The following is a 15,411-nucleotide window of genomic DNA, read 5'->3' as shown; positions in this document are numbered from 1 at the left end:
AATTTCCAAGAACACCATGCATATCAATCACTCCCAAATGTCCTAACTTGTGATTTTAGTGGGGGTAATGTTGAAAGATCCCCATCCACAAGAACATTTGTGTCAATCATCCCCCAACCAAGAATACCGATCGACACCCATGAGCAGAAATACCGTAATCTGTATATACAGATTAGTAGAAATAGTGGGTTTTTTGTTCGTGGCACTAATGGTCTTTCGTAGGGCATTGCGACATTGTAAATCAAAGTGGGTAGAATTAATGACTACATGCTTTGATAACATGTGAGGCAGATTGATGAGAAGTTGGTTAAAGAGGAGTAAAGCTGATATACGGTTGAATGAATGTAGTCACGAGGAAAATTGTAATCTGACCGATATCAAAAGAAATAATTATTGAATGCTTCAGCAACAGATGCTGTACCCAAGATTTTAGTTTGATTGTTAGCACAAGAAAGATGGTCGTAACTCGTAACTAGACAAAATAATGAAAAGCTCGAATCTTATTATTAGCCCTTTCCCCTTTGTTAATTTCATTCATGCCGCAATACATATTTTCGATTATTGATCTCGTAGGCCTAACTTCGAGAAGACCCAACGTGTTATTTATCGTCATAGATGATCTACAGCCATCACTTGGATGCTATGGGGGTCCGATCATATCACCAAATATCGATCAACTAGCAGCTCAGTCAGCCGTCTTTACTAACGCTATGGTACAGGTAAGTATATTTTTTTCTTTGACGCACTGTATCGCGGTAAAGTAAGCGACCATTATCATAACAGGGATTCATAAGTTATCGCCAACTGCCGTCGCGGTTCCTACTACTAATCATAATGATTAAAATCATTATAAACCATAGATGCACACTTGCACAGACACAGGGCCCTATAAGGCACTAGGTAGGCCTATGCTATTCTAATTAAATTGAAGCAAAAACGAGAACAATAATGGAAGAAGACCAGGGGCGGATCCAGCTTTCGCCAATAGGGGGGGGGGAATATATTCATCAACTTTTTTCTCGATTGGCCGCTATAATTTGATTTTTTTTTTAAGGGGGTAGTCCTAACTAAAGACTGAAGTTTTAAGTATATGTTAGTTTTTATTGTTATAAACAAGATAAGGTATCTGTTATGTTTCTGTTTGTGGTAACTCCCGTAGGACCTCGGCAGGACAGCATTTTGCTGGTAAACACCAAGCTGGTATATAACCAATTACCTAGGAAACATTTTACGTCTAGGTTAATCAGTCATAGTGGCTGACTTTATACATGTTATAGACGACAGATTTTATTCTTGGACCTTCTTATCAAAGTGGAGACAATGGCAGAATAGGGATTCGAACTCACAACATTGCGATTATCTCATGTGGTCTTAATATATCATGCGAGCTAAAATTCTTTGATATTTTATGTATTAGAAATGAAGATTCTGAGCAGTTTTTATAATCATGAACAAAGATAAGTATCCAACTAAACAATGCTAGCCTAAATTTTATTATAATACCGTGAAAAAGAACTCAATTAGCTAGGACTGTTGTTAGTGATTAATGAAGAGGATACAAGTATCACCGATAAATAATGAGAGTGCGAAGCGCGAGCTCAAAGTGTGATATTCCGACCTGAAAACTGGACAGTCTAAGCGAGTTTTTATTTAAATAAAGAACAAGCTGTGTGTCTCAAACAATTAAATGCGAGCCTGGAGCACGAGCTTAATTTTTTGAATTACTGACATGATAAAAGAGCATTTTGACAAATTTTGGAAAGAATTTCCAAAGAGGATAGGTATCTCACAAATCAAACAATTCGAGCGCGCAGCGCGAGCTGAAAATTTTAATATAAAAATTTGTGTAAATCAAACAAAATAATGAAAGCTTGATGTGCGAGCTAAAATATTGTGTGCAAATTGATTTCAGAACTGGATAAATGAAGTGTCATTTAATCCTCATGAAATCTATTTTCCAATTCTTCCCCTCACCTTTCTCTTGTTTCCTTTCGGGGTCGGGCCGGCCGCTACGAGGCTGTAAATTACACATCATGGGTATAATACCTCTTTTTTTACTTTTCATTCTGTTTTTCGTAGTTTCTATCAAGATAAAGAGTACACTTTTTTCTGCTGGTTGTCAAAAAAATAGGGGGGGGGGGGGGGGGGGCCGGCTCGGCTCCCTCCTGGATCCGCGCCTGAAGACGGAAATGACGAGGAATTATCTAATTTTTTTTTTTACATTTCATAATTTTATCTCTGCTTGAGACGTCATTTATTTTGGTTTACCCTATATCTATGATAAATCAAATAAAAGGCTACTCGCCGTAGTTTCCGATGATGATGGGCGTTATCCTTTGTTCATGTGCGATGGGGGGGGGGGCTATTATTGTTGCGCCCCCAAACACAAAAGATAACCCTCCGCTCTGACTTCCATGGAGATGTTGATATGGTGATGATGATTGTGGTGATGATGGTGGTAATGATGATGGTGATGGTGATGATGGTGGTGATGATCATGATGATCGATGGTGATGATGATGGTGGTGATGATGGTGATGATGGTGATGATGATGGTGATGATGATAGTGGTGGTGATGATGGTGATGATGATGGTGGTGATGATGGTGGTGATGATAGTGGTGATGATGATGGTGATTATGATGGTGATAGTGATGGCGGTGGTGGTGATGATGATGGTGATGTCGATGCTGGTTGTGACGATGGTGGTGGTGATGATGATGATGGTGATGGTGAAGATGATGTTGATGATAGTGATTATGATAGTGAAGAGCTTCCTAATTCGATGGATAGGATAACCATTATAGAATGGTATGACCAATCTTACGCTGGGACGGGTGAATAGTGGCAAAAGCATTTTGCCGAAAAGTAGCTATAGGTAGGGAGTTTCTGACAGTGCTATTTCTATAGAGACTCACACGAAGAAGTAATCAAGGATTTTTTAAAATATTTTGTTATGAAGCAAGCGGTGTGTGCCCCCAGCCGGACATCTTTTCTGACAGGACGACGTCCCGACACAACTCGCCTGTATGACTTCGGTTCTTACTGGAGAACGCACGCCGGAAACTACACAACCATACCGCAGCACTTCAAAGACAACGGCTACATCACACTTTCAGTTGGAAAAGTTTTCCATCCAGGTACAGCCACCCAGAAAAGAAATACATTAATATATCAGTGTGAGACGGGTGTGTGGGTGTGGGGGGGGGGGGGGGGGGGGGGGGTGAGTGGGTAAGGGTGTCGTGCAAAGAGAGGGAAGATGGGCCAGTACACGGGGAAGGCAAATTTAGAGTCAGCCCGGGAGTCAGTCATAAAGTAAAAATTTCACATTCATACTCCGCACTGTCAAGGTATACTGCCATCATTGTGAATGGATCACGGAATGGGGGGGGGGGGGGGGGCACTTCCATTGACGAGTGAATACCATGTGCGACCATGGCGTCTCGAAAAACTCAAACAAGTATTTTCCATATTCTGAAAATGCACAAGTATTGACGTGTGAAACCCTAACCTTAAAGGACAAGTCCACCCCAACAAAAATTTGATTTAAATAAAAAGAGAAAAATTCAACAAGCATAACACTGAAAATTTCATCAAAATCGGATGTAAAATAAGAAAGTTATGACATTTTAAAGTTTCGCTTCATTTCACAAAACAGTGATATGCACATCTCGGTCGGTATGCAAATGAGGGAACTAATGACATCACTCACTCACTATTTCTTTTGTATTTTATTATATGAAATATTTGGATTTTCTCGTCATTGTCATGTGAAATTAAGTTTCATTTATCCCTGAACACTTGGAATTCCATTATTTTAATATTTTGTACACCAGGCAAGGTGGTCCTCATCATCAAATTCGTAAAAATTGAAATATTGTATAATTCAAACAATAAAAAACAAAAGAAATAGTGAGTGAGTGACGTCATCAACTCTCTCATTTGGATGTAACAGGCTCGTTCATATAACTATTTTGTTAAAAATAAGCGAAACTTTGAAATGTCATAACTTATTTTACATCCGATTTTGATGAAATTTTCAGCAATGTGCTTGTCTGATTTTTCTCTATTGATTCAAATCAACATTTTTCTGAGGCGGACTTGACCTTTTACAAGTATTGGAAAGAAAACGATACCTTTGGCAAGTATTCCATTAATTGAACTCCAACGATTAAGTGAAATGATATTTTATTCATGTCACGGACTTCGGTCGTTGGTTTTAACATCACCTACATCATGGGGTATATAGTACGGCCCAACTAAGGTCTTTGGGCCCAACCGGGCCCAACCTTTAAAACCTCGCGCAAATAGGACTCTTAACACGTAGTGTTGACGGGGCAAACAGTACATCCCTTATGCAACATTTTAGTGTGTTTTATACCCTCGCAAATTTGAAAGCATCTTTCCTAGCGTAATAACTTTTTTCATTATTTTAGTGTTTTTGATACCCTTATTACGTTATGTACGAAACATGCCCTATCATAAAAAAGACATCCTTTTTACGCGTTTTGGGGGTCGCGCATGGTATCCACTAGTCAATGTAATTCCCCCCCCCCCCCGCCGGGGGCGAATATTTTTTCTGTACATGGGAACGCTATGGCGCATGAATTATTCATAAGTTGAGCTAAAAAAGTGAAGTGCGCAGGCGCATGGACTATACCGATAGTTCTGTGGCTTCATCAATTTGCACACCACTCTCTCTGTTTCTTTATGAAGCATGAATTGACTCGCGTAATGTCCTCGCCACCCCCCTCCCCATCCATCCAAATCTCGGTGTTTCTTTCTCTATTATGGCAAAGTTCTCTTTCTCTTTGCCCCCCCCCCCTCCTCTAGCGCATAAAATCTCTCTCCACCCCCTCCATCTCAATCTCTGTTCCTTTCTTTAGTTTCTCTTTCTCCCCCACTCTTTATTACACTTTCTGTTTATTTATGAAACATGAATGAACGGACTCGCATAATGTCCTCGTCACCCTCCATCCAAATCTGTTTCTTTCTCTGTGATGGCCAAGTTCTTTGCCCCCCCCCCCCATCTAGCATAGAATCTCTCTCCCCCTACCCAGTCTCTCTTGCAACCTCTCTGTTTCTTTATGAAACTTAAATGAATGGACTCGCATATTGTCTTTGCCACCCCCCTCCGTCTCAATCTCCGTTCCTTTGTTTAGTTTCTCATCTTCACCCCCTCACTCTCTCTTGCTCTCTCTCTGTTTATTTATGAACATGAATGAACGGACTCGTATAATGCCCTCACTACCCCCCCCCCTCTCCATCTCAATCTCTGTTCTTTTCTCTCTAGTTTCACTCTCTCTCCCCCTCTCACTCTTATTTCTCTCCCTCTCCCTCTCGCAATCTCTCCCCTTCTATCCCATCAGATTCTCGCCTTTTTCCCTCCATCCAACCTCGCTCCCCGCTTAAATTTGTCGATCTAAATATCCGCACAGCTGAAGTTTTCCTCAACTCTCAAGAAAACTACGGATTTCTAATGTAAATTCCTTTTTCTGAATATTATTTAACTCGCTATATAGATGGGGTTACTTCAGAGAAAACCAAAAATCCCTGATAGTAAAGTACATGACCTATGGAAAAGTTGTCCTTGCCCCTTGTCGTAATTTACTTACCCAGTTGCCAATTTGAAGTATACATACTGTTAGTGATCTCATTTTCAAAGCAGCTATGGCTTTCTTATTGCTTGTCCGATTTTTTGGCTTTCACTATTCTGTTAATTCATTTTTCTCCTTCCCAACACATCATTTATGGCCAAGGCAGCATTCCCCTTCAATACTCTGTACCCCAATGTCTAACTGATATCCATATACTCATCCATTTTGATCATGATATAGGTGCACCTAGTGGAATGACTGACGACTATCCATATAGCTGGACCCTTCCAGCATACCAACCTTCCACACAAAGCTACTCGGATGCAAAGGTATATTTTACAAACTTTTAGATCGACCTTATCTAGTAATCACTATGTAGGCCCTTGAATACTTTATCCAGTGTCAGTCAGTGTTTGCTGTTAAAATAATTATTATGACATGGAGAGACATTAGGCAGATAAAAATTGCCCATTTCGTTCATCCATGAAATCATTATACTGCCTTTAAAGGTTTGTAAAAAAAAATGAAAAAGGAAATGTTAAACTCAGTCATAAAAACAAGTGGTCCCACAACCCATTCTGCCTCCCCCCCCCTCCAAAGAAAAAAAAGGAAGAAAGAAAAATGTAAGAGTTTACGAAATTTAGGTCGCCGGGTAGTTTCTCGAAAGTCAGAGGAATTCGTAAATTTTAAATGGTAGAAAGTCATGTGAAATAATTCATTCCAGATTTTGTCAATGTTGTGCCGCCCTGAATGTTCGGCACTGAGTTTTCATAGTGAGCATGCTAGACAGCCATAATCATAATTAAAAGTGATAATAAAAGCATATCCGGGGGCGGATCCAGGATTTCAAAAAAAGGGGGATTGTATACAAGAATATTAGCTCCCCGCCCCTCCAAAAAAGGTCTTCACTATCAAATCGAGTTGATTGGTTCCAAGTAAAATTTGACAAGCAAAAAAAAGGTCTTCACTACCAAATCGATGTCATTTTGTTCCATGAACAGTTCGACAAGCAAAAATGAAAAAGTTGTCCGTGCATGACCTGTTCCACTAAAAATATTGTTGATGTCTCTCAAAGGGGTGGGGGCCAATGTCGGTTGTGCCCACTCTCTCCCTGCATCCGCCCCCGGGGGGGGGGCCACTTCCATTCACGAGTGGATACCATTCACGAGGGCCACTTCCATTCACGAGTGGATACCATGCGCGACCATGGGGTCTCAAAAAGCACCCTAAACACGTAATTTCCATATTCTGAAAATGCACCCCTTAAAAAGTATTGGCGTATGAAACCCTACCCTTAACAAGTATTGGAAACAATACTCTTGGCAAATATTCCCTAAAATGAACCCCTAATCAAGTACAGGAATGTTTTATTGTTACGGGTCCATCGGTCGTCGGCTTTACCTTATTTGGTTAAGTACGACCCCACCTTGTACACCTCGCGCAAATCGGACTCTAAACACGAAGTGTTGGGGCAAAAAGGACATCCTTTATAAAACATTTTAATTTATTTTTTATCATCCCCGCAAATTCGACCCTAAACACGTAATTTTCCTCGCGAAATAGATACCCTTTTCCCACTATTTTTGTGCTTTTGACACCCTTAACACGTTACGTACGTAACGTGCCCTATCGTGAAAAAGACATCCTTTTTACGTGTTTTTTTGGTCGCGCATGGTATCCACTCGTCAATGTAAGTGGCCCCCCCCGGGCATCCGCCACTGAGTGTATCAATCTATTTTTCATTTTTGTGCAAACTAGGTGTGTCCCGGTCTAGACGGCAACCTATACGACAATGCGATGTGCCCGGTTGATGTGGATAAGATGCCAGAGAAGACTCTACCAGACCTACAGACACTTGAAATCACTGAAAATCTCATCAAGATACTCTCTCCAAAACCTAAACGTATCAAAAGGCAGGATGCTGCCCTTTATTCTAAGCTTGAAGCGGCTTTGCATCCACATGGATCGACATCAAGACGAAGCAAGAGAGCCCCGGTGGTGAAACTACCCTTCTTTCTGGCCGTCGGATTCAGGAAGCCGCACTTACCGTGGAAGTATCCCAAGGATTTCCAAAATTTGTATCCGCTCGAATCGGTAATGATCGCTCCCGACCCGAACATTCCCGAAAACCTACCGACCGTGGCATGGGAAACTTTCAAACAACTCAGAGAAAGAGATGACATTAAAGCATTAAATCTTAGCTTTCCATTCGGGACCATTCCTTTGGAATACCATGTAAGTTTGTTCGGCTCTTTCTCTTTCTTTGTAATTCATATTTCTCTTCCTAGTTCCTACTATTACTTTTTGTCGCCTTTATCTTGTTTTTCAGTAGGGAATGAGAAGCAAGGCAATCACCAGTCATTGATTTAGACGATCGACGTGATGGTACTGATGACTATTTGTCTCGTTGATTACCAACCTGCATGTCAGAAAACAAAACCTAAAAAAGATCACAGATTTTTTTTTTTTATATGAGTGCTCTCATTCCCATTAACCCATCTCCTTGAGAGATTTTTTTTTAATGTTACTTTATTGAAATATTTAAAATCATAGCTTGATTATAAGCCAAGGACATGAACTGACAAATTACATGCTGTGAAACGGAGGCTAAACCACATGGGAAGAAATGAAGGTTGAACAAGATTGTAAAAACAACAATAGTAATTACAAAAGATTTGTCATGGTTTTAAACAGTCAGTAAATGTAACGGAACGTGAGGCCCCGGCGTGAGGCTCTGACAGTGACAACAGAAGTGGAGGGACCGTGGACCATGCTGACGGAGGTCTCTTGTCTGTTCACCAATGTCCGCCTCTCACTCCTCAGGTTGTTCCTAGACCGACATATGTAACATGTATATTTTTTTTAATATATAATTTCACCTTTCATAGGCCTCGATGCGGCAGAATTATTACGCAGCTACAAGTTTTACCGACTATCTAGTTGGGAGGCTCCTACAGGCGCTCGAAGACTGGGGACATGAGAAAAATACAATTATCTCTATCGTAGGGGATCATGGTAAATACGAAATTATTATTATTTTTAATATAAATTGTGTTCTGAAAGAAAGAATGGGATTCATGGATAAGTTAGTATGGCAAATGCAATGGAGAAGGAGATGTAGGTTTGAGTAGTAAATTGGATATTGATCATATAGATATTTTCTTCATCAAAGTGTTCAACACAATAACAAATCTTGGGTGCTTTCAGGAAGCGCTACTATTATGGTGACCATAGGTAGCACTTTCTGAAAACTCGGTTGGTATGATAAAACATAGAAATTGAATCTAAATATGTCATCACTTTGAAATGGAAACCTTATTTCCCCCCTGACCATTTAGAAGTAACCCGTCCATTTTCTTGTCAAATTTTCCTTTCGATTCAGCAAAGCCCTGCCCTATTTACACCCCTGTCTCATAATGAACTTCCATAATGCTCCTGCCATCCAAACCACTATATCACATTATCCATGCTCATTTATTCTTTAAGAGACTAAATCGTTTCTGTTTCTTACTTTTACGTAGTAATTAGAAAGAGTCAACGATGCTCATGTTTACTCTCTATTTTGTTGCAGGTTACCAGCTAGGAGATCACGGGGAATGGTGCAAGACCTCTAATTACCATCTAGCCACAAGGGCACCACTAATACTTCATGTGCCAGGGGTAACAGATAGGGATTCTTTTGCTTCAAGGAAGTTTCCCCTCATCGACCCACTGTCACCTTCTTTCCAAAGTAATCTTTATGGAAACAGAATAAAAGAAGCCACTTTGGGAACTGGTAAAAGCTCTTCCATAGAACATCACCAGACTATTACCAAAATTGATTCTCGTTTCGATGGCAACAATTTGAAAGTTCCAAAGAACATTGAGAACCAGACAAGAAATGAAGAGTTCAAATCGGCGAAATCTTTCCGACTTGATACAGGAAGGCGGAAATTACTATCGCAGAACAAAATTGATGAGTTAGTAGAGTTCGTTGATTTGTTTCCTACTTTTGCCAACCTGGCAGGCCTTCCAGTGCCGCCTCTTTGCCCTCCAAACCCTTTCAACGTGACATTCTGTTCTGAAGGATACAGCTTCGCACCACTTCTCCAAAAAGTGGCATACCTGAATAACAGAGATATTGATCATGAGCGCCACGAACGCTGTCAAGACGTTACCTCTATGAATTTCTCTAGATGGAAAAACGCAACTTTCAGTCAATACCCTCGGCCTAGTATTTACCCTACTAAGAAGACCGACTTGCCACCTCTGGACTTAATCAAGATTATGGGATACTCGATGAGGACAGAGAGATACCACTACACGGAATGGATCGGTTTTGATCATATCACCTTTCAAGGGAACTGGTCCGATGTGAAAGCAAGAGAATTGTACCTGAACGATGGAGATCCACGTCAAGATAATAACGTTGCTAATGAGAAATGTTATCATGATTTGATTGAAAACTTGAGTCTTCAGTTGAGGAGAGGATGGAGAGATAGTCTTCCAGTTTTTAGGACCGGAAGCTGACATGATTTAAATGCAGTTTGTGGCTCTTAAGATCACTGTATGTTATCTGGTTATTGTGAGTTGAAAACTAATACATCTAGCTCTTTCTTCTAATCAACAGTGCTCTAACTGTATGGGATATTTTGATGAACTTAAGTTTATTTTCATTACTAATGTTACAACCATTCAGGAAAATATGTGGGACCCAAATGGGATTTATCTGGGCAACGATCTGGCCCCACATGTGCCACTCATATGGGAATGTACGGGCCCAATTATGATCCATATGGGTCAAGTGAGATTACGTAGGTAAACTCTGGGCATGCCATCTTAAATCCTACATGGCCAATCTGGACCCCCCCCCCGGCGACACAGAACTGTGTTTCTATATGGGTCCCATTTGATCCATATGGGTTAATAATTATGGGGACTTCGTGGTCAATCTGAAGGACGTGGGTTCGATTCAAAGCCATGGCGTGTTTTCTTAATTCAGCAAGAAATTGACCCACATTAAGCTGCACTTAACCCAGGTGAGGTAAATGGGTACCGGCAGGAAGTAATTCCTCAAAAAGCTTTGCGCGCCGGAATCGGTAGACTAGCTTAGCCGGGGTAATATAGGAGCACCTAGCAAGGTGGATATACGTGCGCTATGGGTATATCATGCATGTTATGAAAGATATCTCGTGATATTTTTGTCTTCTTCTTCCTGTTCTTTCTATGATTACACCAATGACGATGTGAGCCAATACATTAAGGAACTCGTCATATGGCCAAATTCAGTAAAACGAAGGAAAATTAAATGTGATGTATTTCACTTTGTCCCTTTCTCCATTTTGTATGGGTGGCATTTTTTTTTTTTTTTTTTTTTTGGGGGGGGGGGTCCAGTGCCATGACAGTTGGAATAGAGGAAGTGTCACACATCCTCTATTCCAAAGTGGTGACTTTGTGGTATAAAGGATGTTATATAGGCCTACATGCAGATTATCCAAGACGGATCTATCATCATATTGACATTTCATTCTAATCGCTATATTTTGGCGATGGATATATCATTTTGCCTTCGCCTCCTCTGCCAGGCCTGGAATCTCACCAGCTGGTGCGTTTAATATGAAAGGATTCTTTTCTTGTGTTCATTGAAAACAAATGTGTTATGCACTGGTATACTGGAGGGACGGGGTGGGGCCATGAACACCCCCCCCCCCAATAAAAAAAGCAAGAAAAAAGAGAGAAATAAAGAAGAAAGGGAAAAAACACTTTTTTATATCGTGCCAAAATCTATCAAAAAATAAATGTTTGTAAAAATGGGGGGGGGGGGGTCATTAAAAATGAAAAAAAAGTCATTGTGTTTGTGAATGTTGTATTCCAGTGACTAGTGGAGTTGGGGTGTCAAAATACGCTTAAAATCTGATTTACCCTGAAAAATGGTGCTGATGATTATTATTTTTCAAAACATATATCGTGATGGTGTGTTTTAATTTTTGAATGGTTCATGACCAGCATTATGCAAAAGAAAATGTGATAAACTTTGGCTCCTTAAAACCCTTGTGGGCCCCCTAAAAAGTGCTTGAGGAGCCCGGCTGGCTCCCTAAGAAAAAAACAAAGGTAAGGCCCTGCATTTTTTTTTTTAATTATGACATGTCTTCATTGTCATGTTGCGAAGACAACATATTATGAAATATCTTGTCTTAAAACAGAATCGTGTTTTTTCTTTGTAATTCCTTTATTCTTATGATTGAATATTGATAACTGTTTCTTTGTATGATTTGGCGTGTTTACGTCTGATATTAGGGTAATAATATCTAGAGTTTCTCTGACAAGCTTATGACATCAATCGGTCGCAAAAGGAGTGACGGGATTTAACCAAAAGCACTATACCCAATGATCTTGGTGTCTTGTAGATAAAAAAATAACGTCATTTATAGGTCCGCCTTCTTGAAGGACTAGTCCACCCCAACAAAAACTTGATTTGAATAAAAAGAGAAAAATTCAACAAACATAACATTGAAAATTTCATCAAAATTGGATGTAAAATAAGAAAGTTATGGCATTTTAAAGTTTCGCTTATTTTCAACAAAATAGTCATATGAACGAGCCAGTTACATGCAAATGAGAGAGTTGATGACATCACTTTCTCACTATTTCTTATGTATTTTACTATATGAAATCTGAAATATTGTTATTTTCTCGTCCTTGTCATGTAAAATGAAGTTTAATTCCTCCCTGAACACGTGGAATTGCATTATTTTTATCATTTTGTGCTTCAGGCAAGAGGTCCTAATCGTCAAATTCGTAAAAATTGAAATATTGTATAATTCAAACAATAAAAAACAAAAGAACTAGTGAGTGAGTGACATCATCGACTCTCTTATTTGGATGTAACTGACTCGGGGGGGGGGGGGGGCACTTCCATCGACGAGTGGATACCATGCGCGACCATGGAGTCTCGAAAAGCACCCAAAACACGTATTTCCCATATTCTGAAAATGCACCCCATCACAAGTATCGGTGTGTGATGAAACCCTACCCTAAACATGTATTGGAAACAAAACGAAACTTTTGGCAATTCCCCTGAATTGAACCCCTAAACAAGTACCTACAGCAATACTTCAATTATGTCGCGGACGTCGGTCGTCGGCCCCTATACATCGTTGGGTTTAGTACAGCCCGTATAGCCCCACCTCGCGCAAATCGTACTCTGTATAAACACATAGTGTTGACTATTGGGGTAAAAAGTAAAACCTGTATAAAACAATTCGGTCTTAATTTTTATACCGTCGCAAATTTGACCCTAAACACGTAGCTTCTTAGCGAAAATAGATATCCCTTTTTCATTATTTTAGTGTTTTTTACACCCTTGATACGTTACGTACGTAACGTGCCCTATCTTGAAAAAGCCTTTTTTTTGATCCTGCATGGTATCCACTTGTCAATGTAAGTGGCCACCTGGGCACTCACTCCCCGTATTTCATAAACATTCTTTTTCTTCAAAGCTTACTCTTTTTTGTCTCTTTCTCCGTTTTCTCCTTAAAGGGGAATGAAACCTTTGGAACAAATAGGCTTGTGTAGAAACAGAAAAATCAAAGAATAAGAATAAAGAAAGTTTGAGAAAAATCGGACAAATAGTGAGAAAGTTATGAGCAATTGAATATTGCAATCACTAATGCTATGGAGATCTTCACATTGGCAATGCGACAAGGATGAGTGATGTCACTGATGAACAACTTTCCCTTTGGTGGACTATAAAATACCCGCAAAATGTCTCTTTTTGCTTTTTCTTATGATGATACAAACTCTTTGTCCATGATGTATCCTTAAAAAATATGTATTACATGCCCTCATGTAGACAGAACACATGATTTATGGATAGATGTGATAAAAGAGGCAATTCTAGTGAAATATATACTAAAGTAATGGGGAGAGTTGTTCACAAGTGACATCACGCATCTTTGTCGCATTGCCAATTTGCTATCTCCATAGCATTAGTGATCGCAATATTCAAATGCTCATAACTTTCTCATTATTTGTCCGATTTTTCTCAAACTTTCGTTGATCTGTTTCTTTGATTTTTCTGTTTTCACACAAGCTATCTTGTTCCAATGGTTTCATTCTCCTTTAATATCTTGTATACGCGAAGCCTGCGGCGGGTGGAATCTATAGGGAGCAAATCCCCCGGCAGCTCCAGAATCCTGAAATTCCCAGAGGGCAATGTAAAAAAAATATTTATATGTAATTAACATCCTAATTAAAATCTCACTAGAATAATTTTTGATGAAAGACATAAGACCAGGCAACATGAGGGGAAAGTTTTTTTTATGTAGATATATAAATGGGAAATGGAGAGATTTAGAAAAAATAAAAATAAGGAAATGTGAGCTAGCAGAGGTATATAGTGAGGTTAAAAAGTTACGTGCATTTTTCAGAACTTGGCATTATCATTATCACACATGTGATATCATGTAGCAAGTGTAAACACAAGTGATGCAGAAGTAAAGAAATTAAAGCAAATTAAAAAAAAACCCATCTTCGACCCCTATAGAGGATGCGCCCGTTTCGTAAAGGACTTGTAACTGTTGTAACTTTGCCATTTTGACACCTACCGAGGTAAAAGGGCTAAGCAGCCGATCAGAATCAAGGTTTCCAAGGTAAACGGGCCCCTGAACAACATGTGGTGTTACCCAAGGATCATTCGAACCAAGTGTGAACATCAGTTATATCTGATGCAGAAATAAAGAAATGAGACCTAGTTGGATGAAACTTTATAAAAAATGGACATGACTTTCAGATTATTTGACCTCTGACCCCTATACGACCACTGACCCCATCGCGTTCTCATGCGGTTTCACATGTGGTATTACCCAAGGATTATAATGTATCAAGTATGAACATAGTTCATGCAGAAAAAGACAAGAGAGCGAGTAGAACAAAAACTTAAAGAGGAATGAAACCTTTGGAACAAATAGGCTTGTGTAGAAACAGAAAAATCAAAGAATAAGAATAAAGAAAGTTTGAGAAAAATTGGACAAATAGTGAGAAAGTTATGAGCATTTGAATATTTCAATCACTAATGCTATGGAGATCCTCCCACTGGCAATGCGACAAGGATGTGTGATGTCACTAAGGAACAATTTTTCCTTTGGTGGACTATAAAATACCCTCAAAATGTCTCTTTTTGCTTTTTCTGATGATGATACAAACTCTTTATCCATGATGTATTCTTAAAAAATATGTATTATATGCCCTCATGTAGAAAGAACACATGATTTATGGATAGATGTGATAAGAGACAAATCAAGTGAAATATATACTAAAGTAATGGGGAGAGTTGTTCACAAGTGACATCACACATCTTTGTCGCATTGCCAATTTGCTATCTCAATAGCATTAGTGATCGCAATATTCAAATGCTCATAAGTTTCTCATTATTTGTTAGATTTTCTCAAACTTTTGTTGATCTGTTTCTTTGATTTTTCTGTTTTCACACAAGCTATCTGTTTCTCATGGTTTCATTCTCCTTTAAACATTTTGGAACATGCATGTAAAAGAAACAGACCAACGCCAACGGGAAAAATGATTACTAAGTCTCTTCCGAACTTGGTTCAGGCGAGACAAAAATTACCAATTATCAGTTTGCGTTTTAGAAAAAAAATAAAAAATGAAGTAAGAAAATATCCAAAATGAAAATAATATCAATTGAAAGGCAATAATAAGGCAAAAGCGATTTTGTGTCTCGCCCACTTATGGAAAAAACCAGAAATATTGTGATTTGCAAGGGCACGCAACAGAGTTGTATCGAAACTTCATTGTGAGATGGCTAGGATGGAATAAC

At 39.3% G+C, this 15,411-nt stretch overlaps 1 protein-coding gene across 1 annotated transcript; it reads left to right on the top strand.

Moving 5' to 3' along the window:
- Positions 1-536: 536 nt before the first annotated feature.
- LOC121430151 (iduronate 2-sulfatase-like) lies at positions 537-10,248 on the top strand. Its single transcript, XM_041627432.1, has 6 exons — positions 537-719; positions 2,963-3,140; positions 5,838-5,926; positions 7,356-7,832; positions 8,486-8,612; positions 9,169-10,248. The coding sequence occupies exons 1-6, from the start codon at positions 537-539 to the stop codon at positions 10,104-10,106; spliced, it is 1,992 nt and encodes a 663-aa protein (XP_041483366.1). The 3' UTR covers positions 10,107-10,248.
- Positions 10,249-15,411: the final 5,163 nt, after the last annotated feature.

Source organism: Lytechinus variegatus, chromosome 1 (genome assembly GCF_018143015.1).
Source record: "Lytechinus variegatus isolate NC3 chromosome 1, Lvar_3.0, whole genome shotgun sequence".
NCBI classification, from domain to species: domain Eukaryota; kingdom Metazoa; phylum Echinodermata; class Echinoidea; order Temnopleuroida; family Toxopneustidae; genus Lytechinus; species Lytechinus variegatus.
Note: the sequence above shows the minus strand (reverse complement) of the source record. Positions and strands in the feature narration are given on the sequence as shown.

Bases quoted from the DNA above. Each gene is read 5' to 3' on its own strand.
- LOC121430151 (XM_041627432.1), top strand. From the start codon at position 537: ATGCCGCAATACATATTTTCGATTATTGATCTCGTAGGCCTAACTTCG. The intron at 3,141-5,837 runs GTACAGCCACCC...ATCATGATATAG, and splicing joins TGGAAAAGTTTTCCATCCAG to GTGCACCTAGTGGAATGACT. The intron at 5,927-7,355 runs GTATATTTTACA...TGTGCAAACTAG, and splicing joins AAAGCTACTCGGATGCAAAG to GTGTGTCCCGGTCTAGACGG.